The 24,845-nt window shown below is 42.4% G+C and overlaps 1 protein-coding gene across 1 annotated transcript in view; it reads left to right on the top strand.

Moving 5' to 3' along the window:
• The first annotated feature begins 514 nt into the window (after positions 1-514).
• The window catches only part of KLRG2 (killer cell lectin like receptor G2), a 30,416-nt gene continuing 6,085 nt past the window's right edge, over positions 515-24,845 (top strand). The window contains exons 1-3 of the mRNA XM_043968597.1: positions 515-1,467; positions 17,041-17,142; positions 17,302-17,447. Of these exons, the coding sequence (XP_043824532.1) occupies positions 576-1,467; positions 17,041-17,142; positions 17,302-17,447 (1,140 nt within the window). The 5' untranslated portion in view covers positions 515-575. The remainder of the gene's footprint in view (positions 1,468-17,040; positions 17,143-17,301; positions 17,448-24,845) is intronic.

Genomic DNA, 24,845 nt, shown 5'->3' on the forward strand with positions numbered 1-24,845 from the left:
GAGTCCATTACCTGATTTCCCATGGCTCTCATCCGATTCTAATGAGGAGGCCTACCTCACCTTTAAAACTCCCATTCAAATGTTCATTACCTTTTAAATCCTAGCCTCTTAAGGAGACGTTTGAGATGACCAAAGGGCTAACCTGTAACTCTGGGTCGCCCAGCCTCTAACACAAAGGGACAGAGAGGACAGGAGGGCAGTCTTTTCAGGACTCCAAGTTTATGATTTTCCTGCCCACACACCAGCTTTATGGTCCCGGTACGACCTGAGTCTCCCAAGACTGCTAGCCCACACTTGCCAGCTGCAGCCAAGTATCTGCCCCACCTCATTCCAGCCCTGAGGTCTGGGTGTTGGGGGGTCTGGGAGGTTGTGACAGGGGGCGTGACCACTGGAATATAGCCACAGCAAATCTCAGCACGACATCGGGGGTGGCTGGGTGCCGGCCAACGACGTGAGCAAACGCTAGCCTCCATTCATCCAATCAGGACAGCCCGCGGGGCGGAGCTGAGTTCTACCTGGGTGCAGGTGAGGAGGGCTCCCTCCTCTCTGGCTGCAGAAAGCCGGTAGTTCGAGATATGGTTCGGAACCAGGCGTCCCTAGGGGAGGGAATGGCTGGGGCCGAGTACCCGATAGAACCGATCCCGAATCAGGCCCAGGAGCCGGAGAAGCTGAGCTCCCCGGAGCAGCAGGTCGCCGGGGAACAGCAGCCGCCTGTGGAGCAGCCGGAGCCCCCGGAGAAGCCTGTTGAGAATGCCCAGGGGCCCAAGGAACAGGCGGCTACGGGGAGCCCGGCTCGTACCAGGGATCCCCCGGGAGAGAAGACGGTCTCCCTGCGCCCCACCTTCCTCCGGGTGCCACAGCCAAGCTTGGGCTACGGCTCCTTCCGCTGTCGGGGATCTGCGAGCTCTGAGCAGCTCCAGGGCCGCGGGGATCGGGAGGGGACCCTGGCTCTGGTCCCCGTGCCGGCCCCGGCAGAAGCACAGCCTCGGGAGGGCGAGACGGGCACCCCGGGCGCCGCGCGGGAGCCGGGCGAGGCGGGGGCGGGGGCGGGGGCGGGGGCCTGGGCGCCCATGGAGCTGCAGGTGGACGTGCGAGTGAAGCCCGTGGGAGCGGGGGTTTCGGGGCTCTCTCCGTCGCCCGTGCCCACCACGCGCTTCTTCTCGGTGCCCGTGCCGGACTCCCCCGCCTTCTCGCGCCACTCCTCCTTCTCCCGCTCCGGGGTGCCCCGGACGCCTTCCCCTGGGAGCACATGGGGGGGAAGCCCGCACCCCCTTGCCGGCTGGGCCGATCGGTACCGGGAGCAGGAGGGGCGCGCCAGCCCGGGACCCGGGCGGGCCGGGGAATCTCCGTCGGGGCTTCCCCGATGTAGGTGCCGGGAGCTGGGGCTGGAGGACAAGGAGTGGGAGAAGCTGCTGCCCGGGTGCGGGGCCGACGGAGACAAGCTGCACCAAGCGATCTCACGCATAGGTAAGTGACCGCATCCCGCCCAGCTCCCCCGGCCCGGGAGCCCTAGTTGGCCCGCACTTCCTGGCGGGGATGGAGAGGGAAACCCTAATGTCCCATCAGGACACGGCTGCCTTTCCCGGTGTGGGAGAAAGAGGGACGAGGGAGGAATTCAGAGAGAGGGAAATCCAGTCGGTGCCCGCCACTGGACCCAGCTGGCCTGTTATGCCGGGGAATTAACTCTGGAAATGCTAGGGAATATTTCCTCCCTGAATGCCAGCTCCTGCATCTTCTTTCCTTTCAGCTCCCTACCTCAGTCATGTGACGTTTTCTGTTATTATGAACATTGAGATTTTGTTATCCATTAATCCCATCGGTACACGCTATTATATGCTTGATTCTTACAAGACGTAAATAAAAATAAAATTGTAAGCGTGGATTTCAGTTAGACTTTTTCAAGGCATCTTTCCCAACGCACTTATTCCCTCAACATCTGCCGAGGGGTGGGGAGGGAGGGAGCTCTCGCCTCTGCTTTACTTGCACCAAGGTTTGCTTATAAGTCAGGATCCTAACCAGTACCTGAACAATGACCTCCCAACCCCAAGGTTGAATTTATTAACCTAGGCTACCCTGTTCAAAGTCTGATTTCTCTTTGGGCTCATTTCTTTCACATTCTCACATACTTTTTGCTAAATGAACTCTCTACCCCACATGGAATAATTTGTGGGAGACTGAGGGGAAGGGCAGAAGGGAACGGCGGAGTAAATGGGGACGCTGGAAATCAGATTAGATCCAGGATCGAGGGGGCAAAAGGCAAGATACTCGGCCCTAGAGGTCTCAGTAGGCAAATGGTGAATTGGAGGAGCCCATCCTAAACGGAGTGATGGTCCTGAGTCTGTCTCTGCACTATCTTTGTTTTCTCTCCAGCACTTCCTTAGCACGTCATTTTGTACACAGCAGCTATTTAACAACTTTTGTTGAATGAATGAATGTAGGATTGTTGATCCAACTTCGCTGGGTCAGGGTATTGCTGGTCAGCGATCTGAGCCAAAGCTCCCACTTGGTCTCCCCAAGAATAACAAGAGAGAACTGGCACCCTGTTATGCATGGATGAGTGGCTTTAAAGAGGGAAAGACCAGAGTCCAAGTTTTTCCTCTAACTCACAGTAGCTGTGTAGGCAAAATCATTTAACCTCTTAGGATATGCCCCAAGGCAACTCTTTAAGAAAGGAGATTGCGTTCTCCTTCTGAATAGGTGAAATAGTAGGTCGAGATACGGAAGAGAGATATATAAGTATAGAACAACTCAGTTACACTCAAGATCACAGTAATTCCATGAAAAAATCCTATAGTGCCACGATCCCCATGCCTTTAATTAGGGATTACTGTATATTAGAATAGGTTGCAATTAAGATGAGCCTCCTTTTCTCCTTCCTCCCCTTCTTTTTTTTTTTTTAGTGAGGCAATTGGGGTTAAGTGACTTGCCCAGGGTCACACAGCTAGTAAGTGTTAAGTGTCTGAGGCCAGATTTGAACTCAGGTACTCCTGACTCCAGGGCCGGTGCTCTATCCACTGCGCCACCTAGCTGCCCCTCCTTCCTCCCCTTCTAACAGAAAGTTCCTGAAAGGGAAGAGACCAATGGGGGGAGGTTTTTTAACTTGGCCTCTTGCATGGATTTTTGCAATAGCCTCCTAATTGTTCTCTGGGACTTGTCTCTCCCCTCTCCAAACCAACTTCTGCCTTGCTCTGGAAGAGATTTTCCTAAAGGGCAGGTTTCTCCATATCAATTCCCTACTCAATAAATTCCAGTGGTTCCCTGTTGCCCCTTAAGACCAAGTATAAAACCACTTTTATTAGTCTTCTTTTCATAGTCTACAATTCAGCCAAATTGGTCCACTTGCTGTTTCTCATGTATAACAGTCCCATCTCTCCCCTTCCCATGACTTTGCACTGGCTATCCCCCAAGTCTGGATTGTATTGCTTCCTCACCTCTATTCTTAGAATCCCTACCTTTCATCAACATTCCCCTCAGTCTCTTACATGAGGCCTTTCCTGATTCCCTTGAGCTGTTTGTGCTTTCCCACACCAATCTTTTTCAGTCGCGTTGGACTCTTCATGATCCCATTTGGGGTTTTCTTGGCAAAGATACTGGAGTGGTTTGCCATTTCCTTCTCCAGATCATTTTACAGATGAGGAAACTGAGGCAAACGGGGTTAAGTGACTTGCCCAGGGTCACGCCCTAAGCTAGTGTCTGAGTCCATATTTGAACTCTAGAAGATGAGTCTTCCTGACTCAAGGCCCAGCACTCTATCCACTGTGCCACCTAGCTGCTCAACAATGAACTACCTATCATATATTTTGTATATACCTATATGTGCATACCTATATTTTCTTGTCTTTGTATCCTCAGTGCTTAACATAGGGCCTTGCATAAAACAGGTATTTAATAAAGCTTTTGGTTGATTAATTGGAGAACTTGGAATGTGGTACAGTGAGCAGAGAATTAATAGGCATTTCCTAAATAAGAATATGCAGGTAAAAACCTAAACTGAGGAGTACAGGGAATGAAGGGTAAGTGGTTTTCAGCAGGACCAGGGTCCACTGTATTTAGACACAGTAAAATTAAATTTATAAGATCCTTAATCCTAGCCTATCACCTGGAAGGGAAATTCTTGTTTTACTGACTCATCATTTATTATATACATATATAGTATAGCCGTTTGCTAGGTACTGAGAAGCAGCCAAAAGAAAGTTGATCCCTGCCCTCCAGAAAACTTACAATCTAATTGGAGGGGGAAAGGGCAGGGGGACAGAAATATACATGAGAACCATTAAGTAATAGTGCTAGGGGACTTGTGCTGAGTGCCCAAATGACAGAGATAGAGACAGAGATAGAAAGAGAGAGAGAGCTAGTGTCATGGACATGGTGCTATAGGAATTAAGAGGCAGGGAAGAACTATATCCTGGAGTAGTCAAGGAAGGCCATGTGAAAAAGCTCATACATTCTCATAGCTCCTATTATAACATCTACGCTGATGACTCCCACGTTTCTAGCTCCAACCTTCTAATTTTGTTCCTTCCCTTGAAAACCACCCTGTCCCCTTCCAATTCTATCCACTTTTTGAGGTCCAGCTCAATTTCACAGTAGACAGCAGGGGTCGTGGCACAAGGAAGAAAGGAGTTGCAGAGGAAAATAAACCAGTTTTAAACAGTTTTGTGAAAGCTAAGGGAAGAAAAAGTTACAAGATGGCAGTGGGAGTAAATGGACTCCCACTGGAAGGAGAAAAAGGCAATTAATTGGATTTGGCCAGAAGAGTTTCTCTATCATCAAGAAAACAGTTTTAATAGAGTCAGAGAACAGGAGGCTACAGGGATTTAAAGGGGGACTGCATAGTGAGGAAGCAAGTAGGGAGTGTAGCTCACACTTTGAGAAACTTAACATGAAAAGAAAGAAAGAAGCTAGATAGAACTTGAGACAGTAGAGGAGCAAGCTTATGTAAGAACCTCCTACACATGACTCTTTAAGGATGAGAGGATCACAGAATTTTAGAGCTAGAAGTGACCTTCTAAGCCCTCTAGCCCAGAGGTTCTTAATTTTTTTATGTATCATGGACCCCCTCTGTCAGTCCAATAAAGCCTATAGACCCTTTTTCGGAATAATATTTTTAAATGCATAAAATAAAACATAGGATCACAAAGGAAACCAATTATATTGAAACACAGTTATCAGAACATTTTGTAAAACCATGTCAAGGATCCTAATTAGTGTAACCTCCTTGTTTTATAGATGAAGTAACCAAAGCCCAGATATTCATCAACTTACACCATCACATAGGTAGTCAAATGACCCACTGAGGATTCCTCCTCCTCCTCTTCTTTTTTTTTTTTTTTTGCAGGGCAATGGGGGTTAAGTGACTTGCCCAGGGTCACACAGCTAGTAAGTGTCAAGTGTCTGAGGCTGGATTTGAACTCAGGTCCTCCTGAATCCAGGGCTAGTGCTTTATCCACTGAGCCACCCAGCTGCCCGTCACTGAGGATTCCTATTCAGGTTGTCCTCAGACTCCAAATTCTGCACTTTCCACTATGCCATTCTGCCTCTCATATGGAATTCAGCCAAAATAAATGAATGAATCAGCACTTGTATCTTGTCTCAACTCATTAACCTGCTTTGTGCCCCCTGAACAATGAACGATGATCTAGACTTAAAGGTCAACTAGAGCTCATGCCTAACCAAGACACTGAGGCCCCATTGGGATGCCCTCTTTGATCTCCTCTCTTTGTGATTGTTGCCCCTATTCAGCAATAACACCAGTCTGCCACCTATCCACCTACCTACCAAGGGCTGGATTAAATTTGAATTTCTCTTATCAATAGTGTTTTAGAGCATTTTTTTCACATGACTATAAATAACTGATTTTTTCATCTGAAAACTTTCATATCCTTTGAAGATTTATTTGTCAATTGAGGAATGACTCTTACTCTTATAGATTTGATTCAGTTCTCTCTACATTTGAGAAATAAGGCCTTTATCAGACCCCCCCACCTCCTCTTATCTACCCTCCCTTCTATCATCCTTCCCTCACTTAGCCCTCTTCCTTCCTACTTCCCTGTAGGGCAAGATAGATTTCTATATCGAACTTAGTACGTATGTTATTCCTTCCTTGAGTCAATTCCAATGAGAGTAAGGTTCAAGTGCTTCCCTCCCCCAATCCCATCTTCTCCTCTACAGTAAAAGCTCTCCAATGAGATATTTTACATTTTCTTCTTTTTTTCATTCTTTGGACTGTTTTATTGTTTGTTGATGTTTCATAGAGTTATTAGTTTCCACTTGCCTAATTCTAATTTTTTTTTTTGTGAGGCAATTGGGGTTAAGTGACTTGCCCAGGATCACACAGCTAGTAAGTGTTATGTGTCTGAGGCCGGATTGGAACTCAGGTACTCCTGACTCCAGGGCTGGTGTTCTATCCACTGTACCACCTAGCTGCCCCCTAATTCTAATTTTTAAGCAATTATTTTCTTCCATTTCCATTTGACTAATTCTGTTTTTTTTTATTTTTGGTTTTTTGGTTTTTTTGTGGAGCAATGAGGGTTAAGTGACTTTCCCAGGGTCACACAGCTAGTAAGTGTCAAGTGTCTGAGTGTTTGAACTCAGGTCCTCCTGAATCCAGGGCTGGTGCTACCTAGATACCCCTAATTCCATTTTTAAAGGTATTTTTTGTGCCTCATTTTCTTGCATCATTCTCATTTCCTTTCCCAATCCCAATTTTACCTCTACCTCTCTTATTTTTAAAATATTTTTGAGCTTTTCTAGGTGTTTTATTTAAGTTTGTGACCAATTCACATTTTTCTTTGAAGCTTTGCATATAGTTGTTATGACATTATTGTCTTCCCTTGGGCTTGTGTCTTGATTTTCACCATCATCATAATAACTTTCTATGGTCAGGTTCTTCTTTTGTTGTTTGCTCGTTTTCCAGTCTATTTTTTTAACTTATAACTTTATGTTAAAAGCTGAGCTCTGCTCCTGGGGTGGAGTGGGCCCCTGTCCCAAGATTTAGGCCTTTTTTATTGCTGTTTTCAGGGCAAACTTTGGAGGTCTGTAGGTTTTTTTACTCTTCCAAGGTGATATGATCTAAGGAGAGGTGTGGTCACTGCTCTCCTGGTCTGTGCTCTGGTCTGTGAACAACCGCAAGCAATCTTTTCTGCCCTCGAACTGTGATCAGGGTCCCTACACACCTGTGGCAGCAAGCACTACTGAGCTAAGGGTCCTCTTAGCTCTGGGACTGTGTCCTAGAATCATGTATGGGTAATGTGACAGTCTTGCACTCAGTGCCAGCAAAAGGTGCCCTGTAATCTCCTGACTAGTTGACTTACCCCAGTTCCCCATCATCTGTGGGATAAGAGTTTCCAAAGCTCTCAAAAGCTTCTGGCACCCTGGCACTGCCTTTGCTGTTCAGTCTGCACTGGGATCCAAGTCCCACCACCATCCCACTGAGATAGACCTTTCTTACAGACCTCCTCAGTTGTCCTGGGCTAAAAAATTGTTTTACCTCAACCTTTTGTTAGTTTTACCACTGCAGAATTTGATTTGAGACAATATTTAAAGTTGTTTGTAGGGGGATTTGGGAGTGCTCAGGTGAGTCCCTGCCTTTATCTCCACTATCTTGGCTCTGCTTCTATTGCACACACATACACACACACACACACACACACACACACACACATATGTAATTTATTAAGAAGACTTCTTCCTGAGTTTATTTTTTATTTTATTTTATTTTATTTTTTGCCAGGCAATAAGGATTAAGTGATTCACCCAGGGTCACAGAGCTAGTAAGTGTCAAGTGTCCTCCTGGATCCAGGGCCAGTGCTTTATCCACTGTGCCACCTAGCTGCCCCCCTCTGCCTCTATTATATTAAGTTGTAAAAATAGGCATGTGATTTTCTTGTTATAGGGAACTTACAGGAGAAGATATTCCCTCCTATCAAAGCAGGTTGACTTCCACTGTAATTTAAAATTTTAGAAAATTGTTCAGAGCATCGAGTGGTAACATGAGTAACCTAGAGTCACACAGCCATTAAGGGGAACTTCATCCCAGGTTTTCCTGGCTTCAAAGTGGGAATAATTTTTTAAAAGTAAATCAATAAAAACCAGTACAAATAAGATCAATGTTAAATTTCTCATCAATCAAGAAAAAAATCTCACTCTTCAAGAAATTATATCCTAAGAATATTATGTCCTCCCTTAAAAGGTTATCTAGAATTTAAGAACTATAACATGGTTTTTGCAGCAGTATTAAATTCAAAATACATTTATTGAATACCTTCTATTCTAGGATCTAGGGTAGATATAAGATAACTAGAAAGAGCCAGCCCATAGTCTGGATTCAGATGATCTGTGCTCAAAGCCTATCTCTGACATACAAATCACTTTTCTTTCCTCAACCTCAGTTTCTTCAGCTGTAATATGAGGGGATTGTACTAGGAGGTCCCTGAAGTCTCTTCCAGCTGTAGGTCTATGATCCTTTGAGAAGTAAAACACGGTCCCTGCTTTCATGATGCTTAACATCCACAGGGTGGACCAAAAGTCATGAAAAGGTCTGATGTTTTAATACATTTTAAAAAATTATTTTTCTTTATTTTTTCCATTTATGAGATTTGATTTTTCATATGTAATAGAAATTCATTTCCTATATATACTGTATATGATGCTATGGTACTGTAAATTAAAAACATAAAATAGAGGAGTTATTGGATATTTGTGGCTTTTGGCCCACCCTGTAGTTGTTGTTCCGTCATTTCTATTGTGTCTGACTCTTCGTGACCCCGTTTTGGGGTTTTCTTGACAGAGAGACTGGAGTAGTTTGCCATTTCCTATTCCAGTTTATTTTACAAATGAGGAAACTAAGGCAAACAGGGTTAAGTAAATTGACCACCATCACAAAGCTTGTAACTGTCTGAGGTCAGATTTGAACTCATGAAGATGGAGTTTCCTGATTCTAAATCTAACACTCTATCCATGGAGTCACCTAGCTGCCCTTAGCGTTTAATAAGGCAGATAATATATGTATTCTTATAATTATAATACAAAATGAAATGTGATAGAGAAACAGGAAAGGTCAAAATCAAAGTGCCACAAGGTCCATATTCTAAAAGATCAAAGGTAAGCATTATTACTCCATAAAAAAGACTTCTTTCTCCATTAAAAAAAAAATGCCATTCTACTTTCCTGTATATGAGGCCAAGGTTGATTTTCTCTGTTGAATATAAAGAAATGGAGATATTAAGAACATCTTTGTTTCTAAACCTTAGGTGAAAATGAAAATACTTTATTTTTTTAAATTCTGGAAAGCTCTCTATTTTTCAAAATATATATATTTTTTAAATCCAGGGGGCAGCTAGGTGGCGCAGTGGATAAAGTACCGGCCCTGGATTCAGGACTCCCTGAGTTCAAATCTGGCCTCAGACACTTGACACTTAACTAGCTGTGTGACCCTGGGCAAGTCACTTAACCCTCATTGCCCTGCAAAAAAAAAAAAAATCCAAAGTGTGGGGCAGCTAGGTGGCGCAGTAGATAAAGCACCGGCCCTGGATTCAGGAGTACCTGAGTTCAAATACGGCCTCAGACACTTGACACTAGCTGTGTGACCCTGGGCAAGTCACTTAACCCCCTTGCCCTGGAAAAAAAAATCCGAAGTGCTTTCCCCTCTCTCCCATCAGGGCAATATTGGTGACCAAGTCAGACCTTTGATACCCCAGAGACTGGCAAATATTCCAGTTAATTTCCATAACCATCACACTGACTAGGTGGTGCTTTGGGGGGTAAGGAAGTTGGCATTGTGTATTTCTGGTGTCCCTTAAGATGAAATTACAGTCTAGAAAAGATGGTTTTTTCTTTGATTTCATACTTTAGTTTTGGAAAAGTAATTGCATTCAAAAATATTCAGTTACCTTGAAGAGATGATACATTCCAGGCTAACAGTTATGTAAAACTAAAAATAGATGTAAATTAGCATTTCATAGACCTTTCAGGGTGACTGTAAGAGATGCTTATCATTATTTCTTTTGTCTAATGATTTTACAAGCTGTATAGTTTGTTTGGGGATGCAAACCAGGGAGAGCTATGGTAATGGGGTAAAAATAATCCTGCAGAGAGTTGTCATATAACTAAAGGGTAATTCTAGTTTGACAAGCCTGTAGTTGAAAAAACATTTCTCCAACTGATCAATAAACATCTATTAATCTCCTACTACATGCCAGACACTGTGATAAATTCTAGGAATACAAAAGGAGGCAAGACAATCCCCTCCCTTGAGGAGCTCACAATCAAATAAAGGAGACAACAAGAAAGCAAATATATATAAACTATATATATAAATATATATATACACATACACACACAGGACAAATAGGAAATAATTAATTGAGAGAAGGCACAAGATTAAGAGGGGTTGAGAAAGGCTTCCTGTTAAAGATGGGATTATGTTGTTATTGTTGTTTGTTCTTCATTCTGGAAGAGGACTGTGACATCGGAGTGAGGTCATGACTTGGAGTGATCCATCTGGGGCCAGCGGCAAGACATATATCAGGACAACTGGAAATGTCCCTGGGTGTTTAAGGCAATTGGGGTTAAGTGATTTGCCATGGGTCACACAGCTAGTAAGTGTCTGAGGTTGGATTTGAACTCAGGTCCTCCCAACTTCAGGGCCAGTGCTCTATCCACTGTGTCACCTAGCTGCCCCTAAAGATGAGATTATAATTGGGATTTAAAGGAAGCCAAGACTTCCTTTTAATAGGCATAGTTGAAAAGGGATAACATTCCAGGCATGGGAAAGCCAGAGAAAATACCAGGAGCCAAGAGAGAGAGTCTTGTTTATAAACTTTAGCCTTTGATCTAGAAAAGACCTTAGAAACAATCTAGTTCAACTCCTCTATTTTATAGAGGAGGAAAACTGAAGCCTAGAGAGGGGAAATGATTTTAGGAAAACAGTTTTCAAAGTGTTCAAAGCACTGGGAGGAACCAATCTACAGACTACACTTTGTCTGGGGGAAGTCTACCTAAGGGGAATGGTAAATTCTCAAGAGGAAAACTGAAGACACAAAGCAATAACTTTGATAAAGAGGGAAAAGGGTGGTCTTGTAAAAATTATTTTTTTTTAGATTTGACTTTTTTTAAATTTTGAGTTCCAAAGTCTCTCCCTCCCAGCCCTCCCCTACCCATCAAGAAGGCAAGAAATATGATATCAGTTATACTTGTGAAATCATTCAAAACATATTTCCATATTAGCCATGTTGCAAAAAGAAAAAGAAAGTGGAAAAAGTATGCTCCAATCTGCATTTTTTTCTCTGGAGGGGATAGCATTTTTCATCTTAAGTCCCTTGGAATAATCTTGGATTCTTGGACTGATCAGAATAGCTAAGTCTTTCATATGTGGTCATCCTACAATATTGCTGTTACTATGTAGTTTGTTGTAGTTCTGCTTACTGCAGAGAAGTTTTCTAAATAAACTCTCGAGGATGGAAAGGATGCTCACCAACTAAAATTTTTTTAAAAGATGCATGGGAGCCGTAACTAACACTTGAATGATAGAATGCAAAAAGATTCTTGAATGGTTGTATATGCCATTGAACCAAAGTGACCAGGATGAAATTCATTAGGTATAAAAGTCTTATCCTTAGATTCAGAAAATCAGCCTCCCAAATACAAAATGGAGAGAGGTCTGGCCAGGCCACCATTTGGATGAAAAAGGTCTGAGGGCTTTAATAGATTGGATGTTCCAAAGAGACATGGAGTCCAGGACTAGGGAGGTAATAGTCTCTCTGGGCCTTATGTTCAGGTGTATCTACATTTTAGGGAGGACTGATGAGCTGGGGAGTGCCCAGAGAAAAGCAAGCAAGATTTTGAAAAATCAAATTTCATACCACAGGAGAGTCTCACTTGGAGGGGTCTGGTCATGTTTGGCCTTGAGAAACAGACTTAGGAGGCACACAGTAGCAATCTTTAAGTTTTTGAATGATCACCATGTGGAAAAGAAATTAGATTTGTTTTGATTGGCTTCAGAAGGTAGATTAGAAGCCATGGGTCAAAGTTGCAAAGGGGAAAATTTGCAAGCAATATAAAAACAGAATAGGTTGCCTCAAGAGGTAATGAGTTTCCCATCATTGGAAGGCTCTTGTTGGTATGTTGTAGAAGGGATTTCAGGTATGGATGGACCTGATGACTGCTAAAGTCCTTTTTAAAGCAGCAAGGCACCGAAGGCAGAGACAGGAGAAAGCAGGTACCAGACAAGTCAAGATAACATCCCCTCAGACCTTGGTGCAGATAGCCCAACACGCTGGCTCCAAATCCCAGGAAGTTGGCCACATTCCCCCAGACTGATGGCTTTGCTTCCAACCCAGTTTGCCACAGCATTCATGGAGGGGGCAGTCCCTGTGGAGAAAGCACCCTCCATCTCCACCAAGTGTCAATGGGCTATTGCCCAATGGACAGACAAGCCAGCCTAGTTAAGACAGCAAAGGCACCTTGACAAAGAGACTGGGGACAACTTATTCCTGAGAAATCAAGGCACTGCACAGCTGCTAAAGATAAGGAAAAGGAAATCTGAACCATCTATATCCTTTGGTTTTTTTTGCGGGGAAATGAGGGTTAAGTGACTTGCCCAGGGTCACACAGCTAGTAAGTGTCAAGTGTCTGAGGTCAAATTTGAACTCAGGTCCTCCTGAATCCAGGGCCAGTGCTTTATCCACTGTCACCTAGCTGCTCCCATCAACATCCTTTGTACTGTCAAATAGTTCAACATCAAAAATGGATATGATTCCATCAGCAGAAATAACTTTAAGGGGGCAGCTAGGTGACACAGTAGATAAAGCACTGGCCCTGGATTCAGGAGGACCTGAGTTCAAATTTGACCTCAGACACTTGACACTTACTAGCTGTGTGACCCTGGGCAAGTCACTTAACCCCAATTGCCTCACTTAAAAAAAAATGACTTTAAACTAGATGCATTACCATCAGCAGCTAAGTGGTACAGTGGTTAGAGATCCTGGGCCTGGAGTCAGAAAGACCTGAGTTCAAATATGGCCTCAGACCCTTACTAGCTATGTCATCCTGATCATGTCATCTAACCTCTCTTTGCCTCAGTTTCCTCATCTGTAAAATGGGGCTAATTACAGCATTTCTCTCAAGGTGGTTATGAAGATAAATGAGATGATATTTGTATAAAGTGCTTAATACAGTGCCTGCACAATATAAATAAATGCTTATTCTCTCCCCTCTCCCCACTCCTTAAGAGCTGAGACTGTCTTGCTTTTTTATGTTCCCACTGCTTGGCACATAGTGCTTTCTTTGCATATAACAAATGATTAATGAATGCTTTTTCATTTGTTCATTCATTACTGCTTTGTAATTTCTGTGAATCCATGACTTCCCCAAGGTCACATATGTAAGGAAATAGAGGAAGGAATCAAATCCAAGCCCTCTGTTCCCAAATTCAATGTTCTCTTTCCAATATACTGCATTTTCCCTTCTGTATCCTAGCAAAGAAAAAAAAATATACAAGGACAGAAAATATACTCAACAGCAAAATTTAGTTGTAAATGTAAAATTTTTTAAATGTAAATGTAAAACCCATTTATTTATTCCTTTCTTTTTTTTCTTTTTTTTTTTTTTGTGGGCCAGTGGGGGTTAAGTGACTTGCCCAGGGTCACACAGCTAGTAAGTGTCAAGTGTCTGATGCTGGATTTGAACTCAGGTCCTCCTGAATCCAGGGCCAGTGCTTTATCCACTGCGCCACCCAGCTGCCCCCATTTATTTATTCCTGAAGGGGATTCATCACTATTGTTTGCGGGAGAAGGGATGGGGACTCCTAAGTAGGCAGCAGGAAAGCAAAACAAAACAAAATTTTAAAAACTGATCCAACTAAAGCTAAAGGAAAAAATGAAGGCTCAGTAATTTTTTTAAGATGCTATAAATATTGTGTTCAAATTCTAATTGTGTGGCACTTTGGGATGAGGCCATGGAGGCATCTCTAAAGAATAAAGACAAAGATTCCGCATCCCAAAGGGACTTTCAGACTTAGACAATAAATGGATATATAAAGTCCAAGAGCAAAATTTCAAGGCTAAGCCATTCCTCCCTAGTCATACAAAAGTTTTAGAATTCCACAAGAAAACAAATTGTGAAGCTCTAAATAGAAAATAGAAGCAGCTGCTCAATGTTGGGGGCTTTCCTTATTTTCTCTTGACATCTAGAGTCCATGGGCTTCCTGATGGTTACTCCTTGTTCTCACCACGTGGCTGGTCTGTCTTCTTTGTTGATCATACATTTCTTTGATGGTATTATTTATTTCACCTTTTCTTTGGAGTTCCTTTTTTGTTATATGTTGGTATTCAGGCTCCTCTCCCTCCCCCATCCCTCCCACTCCCTTATCCTCTAAGTGGCTACCAACTGTAGCCACTCAATATTGTTTTCAGGAGCACAAGCACAAAATCCACTGAATCTCTCCATCTCTCTCAGGTGTGTCTCTCCACTTCTCTATTTCTCCTGTCTGTTTCCCCAACTCCCCAGTATTCCTCTCGGGAGAGCTGTGTCTGCTTCCTGTTCTCTCCCCATCTCTCCCTCCTTAGTCCTTCCTCCTCCCAGCTCTTCCAGTCCAATTCTCCTCTTCTTCCTCTTCCTTCTGTGATTTCATCCATGTAGTGAACTCTGTGGGGAAACTCTTTACGTCAATACATATCAGCAATCCTTTCAGACAGCTGCCTGGAATATTTAGAGATTGTTGTTGATGTTCGGTTGTTTTTTTCAGTCGTGTCCGACTCTCTGTGACCCCATTTGGGGTTTTCTTGGCAAAGATACTGGAGTGGTTTGCTATGTCCTTTCCCAGCTCATTTTACAGATGAGGAAACTGAGGCAAACAGGGTTAAGTGACTTGCCCAGCGTCACACAGCTAGCAAGTGTCTGAGGCTGGATTTGAACTCAGGAAGATGTCTTCCTAAGGAGGATTAGTGACTTGCATTAGCTGGTAGAAGTGAGAAGCAACTTGCAGATCTTTCTGCCTTGAGAGTGGGTACCAGATTGTTTGAGAAACAGCACCAGCCCAACCCATAGTAATTGATTGTGAACGTGTCCATGTGAACAATTACAACAGTATTTGGCAGATGCTACAAATCTGGGCTAGATGTCTTATTTTGTTGATTGCCCAGATTTAAGAAAGTGTTAATAATGCAGATTAAACGTAAGATTGTGTGTGCATACATTTTTTTTCTTCCAGAGAGCCTGATTAGTAAACATTTACCAGCACACCTGGTCTTCCCCTATAAATATTGCTTGAGGTCTAGAGGAGTACAATTGAAGGCCCCGGGGGATGAAGTCATCATACTGAAAGCCTGCTGACTTCAGGCTAGTAATAATTATAATAACTAGAATTTATATAGCCCTTTAAGATTTTCACAGTACTTTACCATCTGACTCCACAAGAAGCAGCTGGTGTCAGAGTGGATAGACCTGGAGTCAGGAAGACCTGAATTCAAATTTCACCTCAGGCACTTACTAACTAGATGACCCTGGGCAAGTCACTTAACCCAGTTTGCCTCAGTCTCCTCATCTTTAAAATGAACTGGAGAAGGAAATGGCAAACTATTATCTTCACCAAGAAAACCCCTAATGGGATTGAATGCAACTGAACAACAAACCTCAGATCTGACCGTGTGAGCCAACTACTGTATTCAGTAGACCCCAGGGGCTCCCTGTTATCTCTAGGATCAAATATAAAATATGTGTCTGGATTCAAAGCCCATTATAATCTGGCCTCTTCCTACCTTTCCAGTCCAGCCATATTTTGGCCTCCTAAGAGACGCTCATCTCCCCACTCTATGCATTTTTACTGACTATCCCCCAGGCCCAGAATGTTCTCCTCCATCTCTGCTTCCTGGGTTTTCCTACCTTCCTTCAGAGCCATCTATAATCCAATCTTCTACAAGTCTTTCTTATCCCCCTTAATGCTAATGTCTTCCCTTTATTGATTATCTCCAATTTATCTTATCTACCTACATCTTGTACATAGTGTTGTGTCCATCCCCTCTTCCCCTGCCCCTCCTCCCCTTAGACTGAGAGCTCTGCTAGGGCAGGGATTGGGGTTTTTTTCGTCCTTTCTTTGAATTCCCCAGTGCTTAGCTTAGTGCCTGAAACATAGAAGGCACTTTAAAAAAGCCTTTTCTCTAAAAGAAAATCAATTATGGGATATTTGAGCTGGAAGAATCTTTAGAGATCACCTAGGTCAAGTTCCTCTTTTCAAACTAAGACTTAAATGCAGAAGTGACTTACCCAAGGTAGTGTGTGTGTGTATGTGTGTAGTATATCTATGACTATGTATCTATATCTATGTCTATGTCTATATCTATATTTATATCTAGAGCTACCTATATCTAGGTACTATACTTATATATTTATTTTATTTATATATTACATACGTATGTATAGTTGGTAAGTGTTATTTCCAGTATCCCCAATAGTTATTGCACACGGTAGGTGCTCAATAAAAGTCGATTATTCATCATATTTCCAAATAGTTATATATTCCTTATTTCTAATTTTAAAAGTGGATGGGTAGTACATTTTCTATTTCTTGCTTTAAAAAAAGATTCTCAATTAAACTGGGGGCAACTAGGTGGTGCAGTGGATAGAATGTCTGACCTAGAGCCAGAAGTTCAAAAAGTTCCTGAGTTCAAATCCCATCTCAGGCACTTACTAGCTGTGTGACCCTGGGCAAGTTACTTAACCCTATTTACCTCAGTTTCCTCATATATAAAATGAGCTGAAAAAATAAAATAAAATGAGCTGGAGAAAAAAATGGCAAACCACTTTAGTATCTTTGCCAAGAAAACCCCAAATGGGGTCACAAAGAGTTGGACGTGATTGAAATGACTGAACAACCACCAAATTAATCTATTTTTTAAAACTCACATAGCTCTCAGTTGATTCCTCTCCCCTCCCCCCAATGTGGGATAACCCAGGATCAGGTGCTGTGCTATTCCCATCTGCCCCAACCCAATTCAGCTTTCTCCTTGTTTTTGCCTATCTTGTCTGTGTCTGTCCACCTTCTAGGCCTGCCAGCATACATGAAATCCCTTCGATGGGCCCTGGCTGTCCTGGCTGTATTGCTGGCCGTGGCTGTGGTCACCATTGTGGCCCTGGCCTCTCGAGTAGGTAATGCATCTCCTTTACATGGCCCCCCTCCATCCCTTCTCCTCTTCCCTCCAACCCTTCAGCCGCCCCACCCCCCATTACTCCCGACCAGAACGTCCCTCTTATTCTCCCAGATTAGTCCCAATGGCCAAGCTGGTTAAATTGTCCTTGTGTCCACAGGAGTAAAGTGCCGACCTTGTCCAGAAGGCTGGATATGGTCAGAAGAACACTGTTACTACTACTCCTTGGAGGTTCAGAGCTGGGAAGACAGCAAGGCTTTCTGCTCAACCCACCAGGCATCTCTCCCAGTTTTGAGCCAAACACAGGTGAGAGGGAAGGAGCCTGGGACAAGGCAGTGATAGGACCAAGACTGATCTGGAGGCACCCCCTCTGTGTGCAGCCCTGTATTTATGGGGGAGGTGGGTCCCCACTCTCATTGAGGTCATCATCGAGGTGAGGAGACTGATCACACAGCTAGCAAATGGTGCAAAATGATGATGAGCTTCCACCCACATGACAGACCTAGCTCTTGCCTTAATTACTCCCTGTTGTCAGGCAAGTACTAAAAACTTACATGGATGATGGTGATGACATGTATATAAATCTATGTGCCAGATGCTAATTATTTACAATTATCTCATTTGATCCTCACAACAACCATAGGAGGTAGAAGCAAACCATTTTACAGATGAGGAAACTGAGGCAAACTGAGGTTAGGTGACTTACAACTAATATGTGTCTGGGCCCACATTTGAACTCAGGTCTTCCCCCAGGCCCAGATCTCTATTCACTGTGACACTCAGCTACTGATGGTAAGGCATTGCCTTTCATATCCATTTCTGATGTTGAACTGTTTGACAGTACAAAGGACTCACAGTTGGAACTTTCTTTTCCTGATCTTCAGGTAGCCATGTGGTACTTTTATTTGCCTAGCACAAGTTTCTGAATTTGAACTCAGGTCTACATGACTCCAGCTCCTCTGTTCTATCTACTTACCACCTAATGACTATGGTTGTGAAAATGCCAGCTGATGTGATGGAAGTAACTTAAATGATTGCAAGATAGGGATGGTAATCAGGACAGTAGATATGATACTCCACCTCTGCCCCTCTGGTGCAGTAGGGTAGGACCTTTACCCCATTGAAAATGCAGAAAAATGGGGGCAGCTGGGTGGCACAGTGGATAAAGCACCGGCCCTGGATTCAAGAGGATCTGAGTTAGATTCTGGCCTCAGACAATTGACACTACCTGTGTGGCCCTGGGCAAGTCGCTTAACCCTCATTGCCCCATGCCCAAAAAAAAGAAAGAAAGAAAGAAAATGCAGAAAAGGGGTTTCACAATCTGCATCCAAGTACTAAGTAGAAATTAGTTTTGTTTTTAATTAAGAAGATTGTGCCATGTATTCCTGTCTTCTAGTCCCAAACAGAGTAATATTCAAAAATGAATTCTATTCTTACCTCTCTGGATTTTGCTAAACACCACAGTTGTGTTTTGACAGCTATAGACAGCCTGAATAAAGCAAACTAGTTCCTCAATTGTTTGGGGTTGGGGGAGGCAGATGTTAATACCCGAGGAAGAAATCTTTCTGTGCACTGTCCCTGGAGATGAAATTCTAAGCAGAGATCTGGGTAAGGTAGTTTCTGTTCCTTGGAGAATTTGAATTCACACTTGTATAAAATGTCTAAGTATAGAAGGACAGTCTTAGAGTTGTCTCCTGCAGGGATCCCCTCTACAGCATCCCTCCCAGGTGTTCCACCAACTTCTGCTTCAAGTTCGCCAGTGATAGGGAAAGCCCAGCTGACAAACCAGCCCCAGCCCATTTTTAGACAGCCTTAACTGTTAGAAAGCTTTTCTATAGAGCTTCTGAAATCTGCCACCCACAAGTCCTAGTTTCGATTTTTGATATTTACTTTATTTTTGTGCACCTTGACATTTACTTTTATTTTTGTGGACCCTGTGTTGTGTCTGGTAAGGCCTATGGGGCCTTCCTAAACATAATGTTTAATTGCATAAAATCAAATACACAGGATTTCAAAGGAAAGCAATTATATTGAAATAGTTATCAAAATAAATATTTTAAAATTTACCAGGCAGCTAGGTGGCACAGTGGATAGAGCACCAGCCCTTGATTTGGGAGGACCTGAGTTCAAATCCGGCCTCAGACACTTAAACACTTACTAGCTGTGTGACCCTAGGCAAGTCACTTAACCCCAATTGCCTCACCAAAAAAAAAAAAAAATTTACAGACCCCAGGCTAGCTCTTCAAAGGGTGGACAATAGCTTTTGTGTCTCCTTATTAGTCTTTTCTTCTATAGGGTAAACAAGCATTCCTTCAACCTTTCCTAATAGGGCCTACTTTCTTTTTTTTTTTTTTTTTGGTCAGGGTAATGAGGGTTAAGTGACTTGCCCAGGATTACACAGTTAGTAAGTGACAAGTGTCTGAGGCCAGATTTGAACTCGGATCCTCCAGAATCCAGGGACAATGCTTTATCCACTGTGCTACCTAACTGCCCCCAGGGCCTACTTTCAAGACATTGCCCCTGACCCCATTCTGCTTGCCCTCCTGTAATATACTCAGTATCCCCCTTAAATTTCAGTACCCAGAGCTGATTTGGGTATGGGAGATGTGGTCTGACTACTGTAGCACACAGTAGGATTGTTTCAAGAATAAACAGCAGTGGTTTTATAGCATTCTATTGTTTTATATACTACTTTAGATACCCTATCTCATCTTAACAATTCTGTTAAGGTTTGTATAAGCCCAATTTTACCCATGAGGGAAGAGATATGTTAAGTGACTTTGCCAAGGTCATAAACCAGCATTTGTAACCTAGTGCTTTGAACTTCAAATCCAGTGCTCTTCCCACTATGGTAGGTTAAGAGATCATTTGATAATTATTTTGACAGTCATATCACACTGTTGACTCAAAATCCCAGTCGACTAAAATCCCTACATCTTTTTTACATACACTGATGTTAAGACAGGGCTTCCCTAATGGTGACCTTATATAGATTTTTTTAACCAAAGCATATTAGAGTTATCTCTATTAAGTCATATCTTTGTTGTTTTAATTTATTGTTTCAACCTATAGATATTTTTGAATTATCACTCACCTCTGTCATATGATCATTTTTCTATTTTTTTCAGTCATGTCCAATTCTTCATGACTCCATTTGGGGTTTTCTCGGCAAAGACATTAGAGTGTTTTTGCCATTTCCTTCTCCAGCCCATTTTACAGATGAGGAAACTGAGGCAAACAGGGTGGTGACTCATCCAGGGTCACACATCTAAGTAAGTGTCTGAGGCCAGATTTGAACTTGAGAAGATGAGTCTTCTTGACTCCTGGCCCCAGCACTCTATCCACTGTGCTGGAGCCAGCTCTTAAATCCAGCTGATTCTTAAAATTTCTCTGTGCGCATTGACACCTCAGAAACTGACAAATGCTACAAATCAGGGTTTGATTTATTATTTTATTGGTTTTTAGACTTGAGAAAGTGAAGGAGAAAATGTTAATATAACAAAGATTAAACTTTAAAGTGTTTGTATCTACTTTTTTTCCCCCAGAGTGCCGTTATTATACATTTACCAGCATACCACTGTATACAAAGCATTGTTATGTTTCTTGCCCTAAAGGAGCTTTCAGTCTTTTTTTTCTCCCATTAAGTTTTATTTTCCCAAATTATATGTAAATACAAATTTTGATATCAAATTTTTTTAAACTTTGTGTTCCAAATTCTCTTCCTCCTCCCTCCCCTCACCCAAGAACTCAAGCAATTCAATATAAGTTATATATGAGCAGTCATGCAAAACATTTCCACATTAGCCAGGTTGTGAAAGAAAACAGACAAAAACAAAAAAAAAATTATGCTTCAATCTGTATTCAGATACCATTAGTTCTCTCTCTGTAGATGGACTGCATTTTTCATAGGACCTTCAGAGTTGTCTTGGATCACTGCACTGCTGAAAATAGAGCTTTCTGTCTTGTAGCAAATGTACTCAAGTGAAGATAATATAAATTAGAGTGTGATAAATTTATGCCCCCTCATCTTTATACTATCTTCTTGTAAGTCTATGTCTTATGTTTTGGAATATAGTGTTCCAAAGTCTCCTGATTTAAAAAAAAAAAAAAAGCTGCCCAGTCTTGTAGGATCCTGACTGTAGTTCCTGAGTTCCTGAACTGCTTTTTCCAGTGTGATTACAATATTTTTTCTTTGATGTGGAATCTCTGGATTAGGGCTATGACATTCCTGAGACTATTCCTTTTGGGGTTCCTTCCAGGAGAGGATCACTAGATAGCTCTGGGTAGTTTCCATTTTATGATTTCTTGAAATATAGTTTCAAAGGTTTTTTTGTGAGTTTTTTTGATGGGGCAATGAGGGTTAAGTGACTTGCCCACAGCTAGTAAGTGTCAAGTGTCTGAGGTTGGATTTGAACTCAGGTTCTCCTGAATCCAGGGCTGGTGTTTTATATATTGCTCCACCTAGCTGCCCCCCCCAATACCTATTCTTCTGGATAAAATATAAACAGAATGATAATATTGAGGTATTGATAAGATTTTACATAAAAGATTAAACAGGAAAATTGTGTTTAAATTTTTTTCTCACAAAGCAAAAAAGAGTACTAGTGCATTTTCTGAAAACTATTGAGTAGTGAAACAAAAAATGTTAAATTTTATCCAAAACAGCATCCCTTGAAAAGCTTATGTAGGGCCTACGTTCTTTTTTTGCTGGGCAATGAGGGTTAAGTTACTTGACCAAGGTCACACAGTGTCAAGTGTCTGAGGCCGGATTTGAACTTAGGTCCTCCAGAATCCAGGGCCAGTACTTTATCCACTGTACCACCTAGCTGCTCCCCAAGTTTTTCTTTAAAAAAAATCATGCTTTTTAAGGAGCCCAATGATTCTGAAATACCTTTTTGATTTGTTTTCTTAGTTGTTTTTTATATCAAATATATTTTCTTTTTTTATATTTTGACTTTGTTCTAATATTTCTTGCTGTCATTTATTTTTGTTTTCTGGGAGTCCATTTCTTGACTAAGGTTTGCCTCTTTCAAGCTACTTATTCTCCCTCCAATGCTTTCTTCTAGAGATTTTACTTTACTTAATTTCTTCTAGATTTTTAGGCAGTTCTCGTGGAAAATCCATTTTTTCCTTGCTTCCAGTTATGAATCACTTGCTCCTTTTTTTGGCAGGGGGTTGAGGGAGAGGGAATCTCTAGATTTGTAATAATTTCTATACTGCTTAGTGTTTTCTATGATTTATTCAGCTCTCTAGCTTTAGTTCCTGAATTAAGACTTTGTCCCAGGGCCAGGCTCAGTGCCCTGCTGTGTTTTTGGGTAGTGGGGTGGTTGACCCTTCGTCGTCTTGTCATGGGTCTTCTGGGTTCTTACACTGGCCCATATCTCCTGGGGTGTGTACCCTTCCCTCTAATCTTTGAGGAGACTGGATCTTCAGGGTCCTCTATGGCCTCCCAGGACAGAGTGCTAGAGACCTCAGAACCCCCAGGCCTGGGACTTCTGTTCGGAGGGCTGCCTGCTGCTACTCCTCAGGACTAACAAGGTCCCCAACATGGGGGCTTTCTGACTACAGTGGGGCTTACCCAACAGGGCCCTGTCCTCTTGCTGACACAGAGCCTGACAGGCTGCAGGTGCCCATCTCTTGCTCACACTTTGCTGGAGGGGCCCCCTTGCTGAATACCTTCTGAAGTGAGAGCTCAGTGTGGTTTCTCTTGGGATTCATGATCAGGGTTTTGTGGGAGGGGGATAGCAGTTTGCTATTTAGGCAGCTGTCTTGTCTGGTGGTCAGCTTTGTGTCATCTGACAACTGATAAAGTGTTTATTGCATAACTTCCTCCAGTTGGTTTATGCAAACTTGGAACTGGAGAGGCCTAAGAGCAGTGAGCTGACATACATGTATGTTTACTGATCCAGAACCAATCAGACATTCCAGGCTGATAACTAATCACCAATAGCTACAAAGGAAGGTCCAGAAACTTTCCTAGGTGAATGTTTTGGGTGCAATGCAGGTAGAGATGTGTCCCCATGCTTCAGATACCCCAGAAGAATATCCAAGGGATGCTATTATTTCTTTCTTTCTTTTTTGTTTTCCTTTGTTTTTTTGCAGGGCAATGAGGGTTAAGTGACTTGCCCAGGGTCACACAGCTAGTAAGTGTCAAGTGTCTGAGGCTGGATTTGAACTCCAGTCCTCCTAACTCCAGGGCTGGTGCTTTATCCACTGCACCACCTAGCTGCCCCCAGGATGCTATTATTTCTAAAATGATTCTTCACTGAATTTTTTTTTTTGTGGGGCAATGGGGGTTAAGTGACTTGCCTAGGGTCACACAGCTAGCAAGTATCAAGTGTCTGAGGCCGGATTTGAACTCAGGAGCTCCTGAATCCAGGGCCAGTGCTTTATCCACTGCACCACCTAGCTGGCCCCTTCACTGAATTTTTACAATTGTTGTTCTTAATTAATTAATTAGTATCAAATTAGATTCTGTAAAAGTTATGATCTCAAAGAATCAGACTGTTAGGTCTAGAAGGGACCTTTGATGTCCTCTAGTCCAGTTACTTTATTTTACAAATGGAGAAACTGAGGCCCAGAAAGGTCAGATGACTTGTTAGTGTCAGAGTTAGGCCTAGAAGCCAAGTCTTCTGACCATTTTCCACTTGACCAGATTACAGTTCTCTAGGCTTATTTGGTTCTCTTGGGCCCTCTTTCAGCCATGACTTAAGCTATAAAATAGCACTTTAAGGTTTCCAAAACACACTATGCATAAACTCTCATTTGAGTCTCCCAACCCTGTGAGGTCAGTACTATAAGTATTATTATTTCATTTCATTTCATAAATAAGAAAACTGAACGTCAGAAAAGTTTAAGTAATTTGCCCAGGGGCAGCTAGATAGCTCTGTGGATAGAATGAGGAATGTGGGCCTGGAGTCAGGAAGACCTGAGTTTGAATTTGACCTCAGGCACTTAGTAACTGTGGGACCCTGGGCAAGTCACTTCACCCTCTTGGTCTCAGTTATCTCATCTATAAAATAAGCTGGAAAAGAAAATGGAAAACCCCTCCAATATCTTTGCCAAGAAAACCTCAAAATGGAGTCACAAAGAGTCAGATGCTACTGAAAATGTTTAAACAAAAAAATGAGCTAGTATCTGTCAGAATTTGAACCCAGGCCTTCTTCACTTCAAGTCCAATACCCTACCTGCCAATCATGAGATGTTTTTCTTGGTAACCCTGTCTTCCCATAAACCATTCTCTTCACCCAGATTCTTTTTCCCATCTCTTCTCTCCCTTCTCCCATCTATTTTATATCAATTTGGGTTATTTCCTCTTCAAATTCAAGCTCACAATTCACCTCCTTTCTGAGAAGTCTTTCCTGGGTTAACCCCATACAACCATGTCCAATACCCTAATCTGTCTTCCCTCAGTATTTACTTGGCCTCCATGGCACTTTTTTTTTTTCATTTATACTTGTATATTTCTTTTTAGTGTCCTTGAATTACACCAACTTGAGAAGCCTTTTCTTCCTATCAAGGTTCAGTAACACCCCCACCTCAATTCCTCAGGAGACAAAAAAATCCATTTAGAACCACAAAAAGATAAAAAGCATCTTGATTTAGTTTAGGTTGGGATTTTTTGGGGGGGGAGAGAAATACAAAATGTTCTTTTAAAATTAAGATCTGGGGACGTGAAATTCTGTTCAATATCACAAATACCTA

The sequence above is a fragment of the Dromiciops gliroides genome, chromosome 5, assembly GCF_019393635.1.
Source record: "Dromiciops gliroides isolate mDroGli1 chromosome 5, mDroGli1.pri, whole genome shotgun sequence".
Taxonomy (NCBI): domain Eukaryota; kingdom Metazoa; phylum Chordata; class Mammalia; order Microbiotheria; family Microbiotheriidae; genus Dromiciops; species Dromiciops gliroides.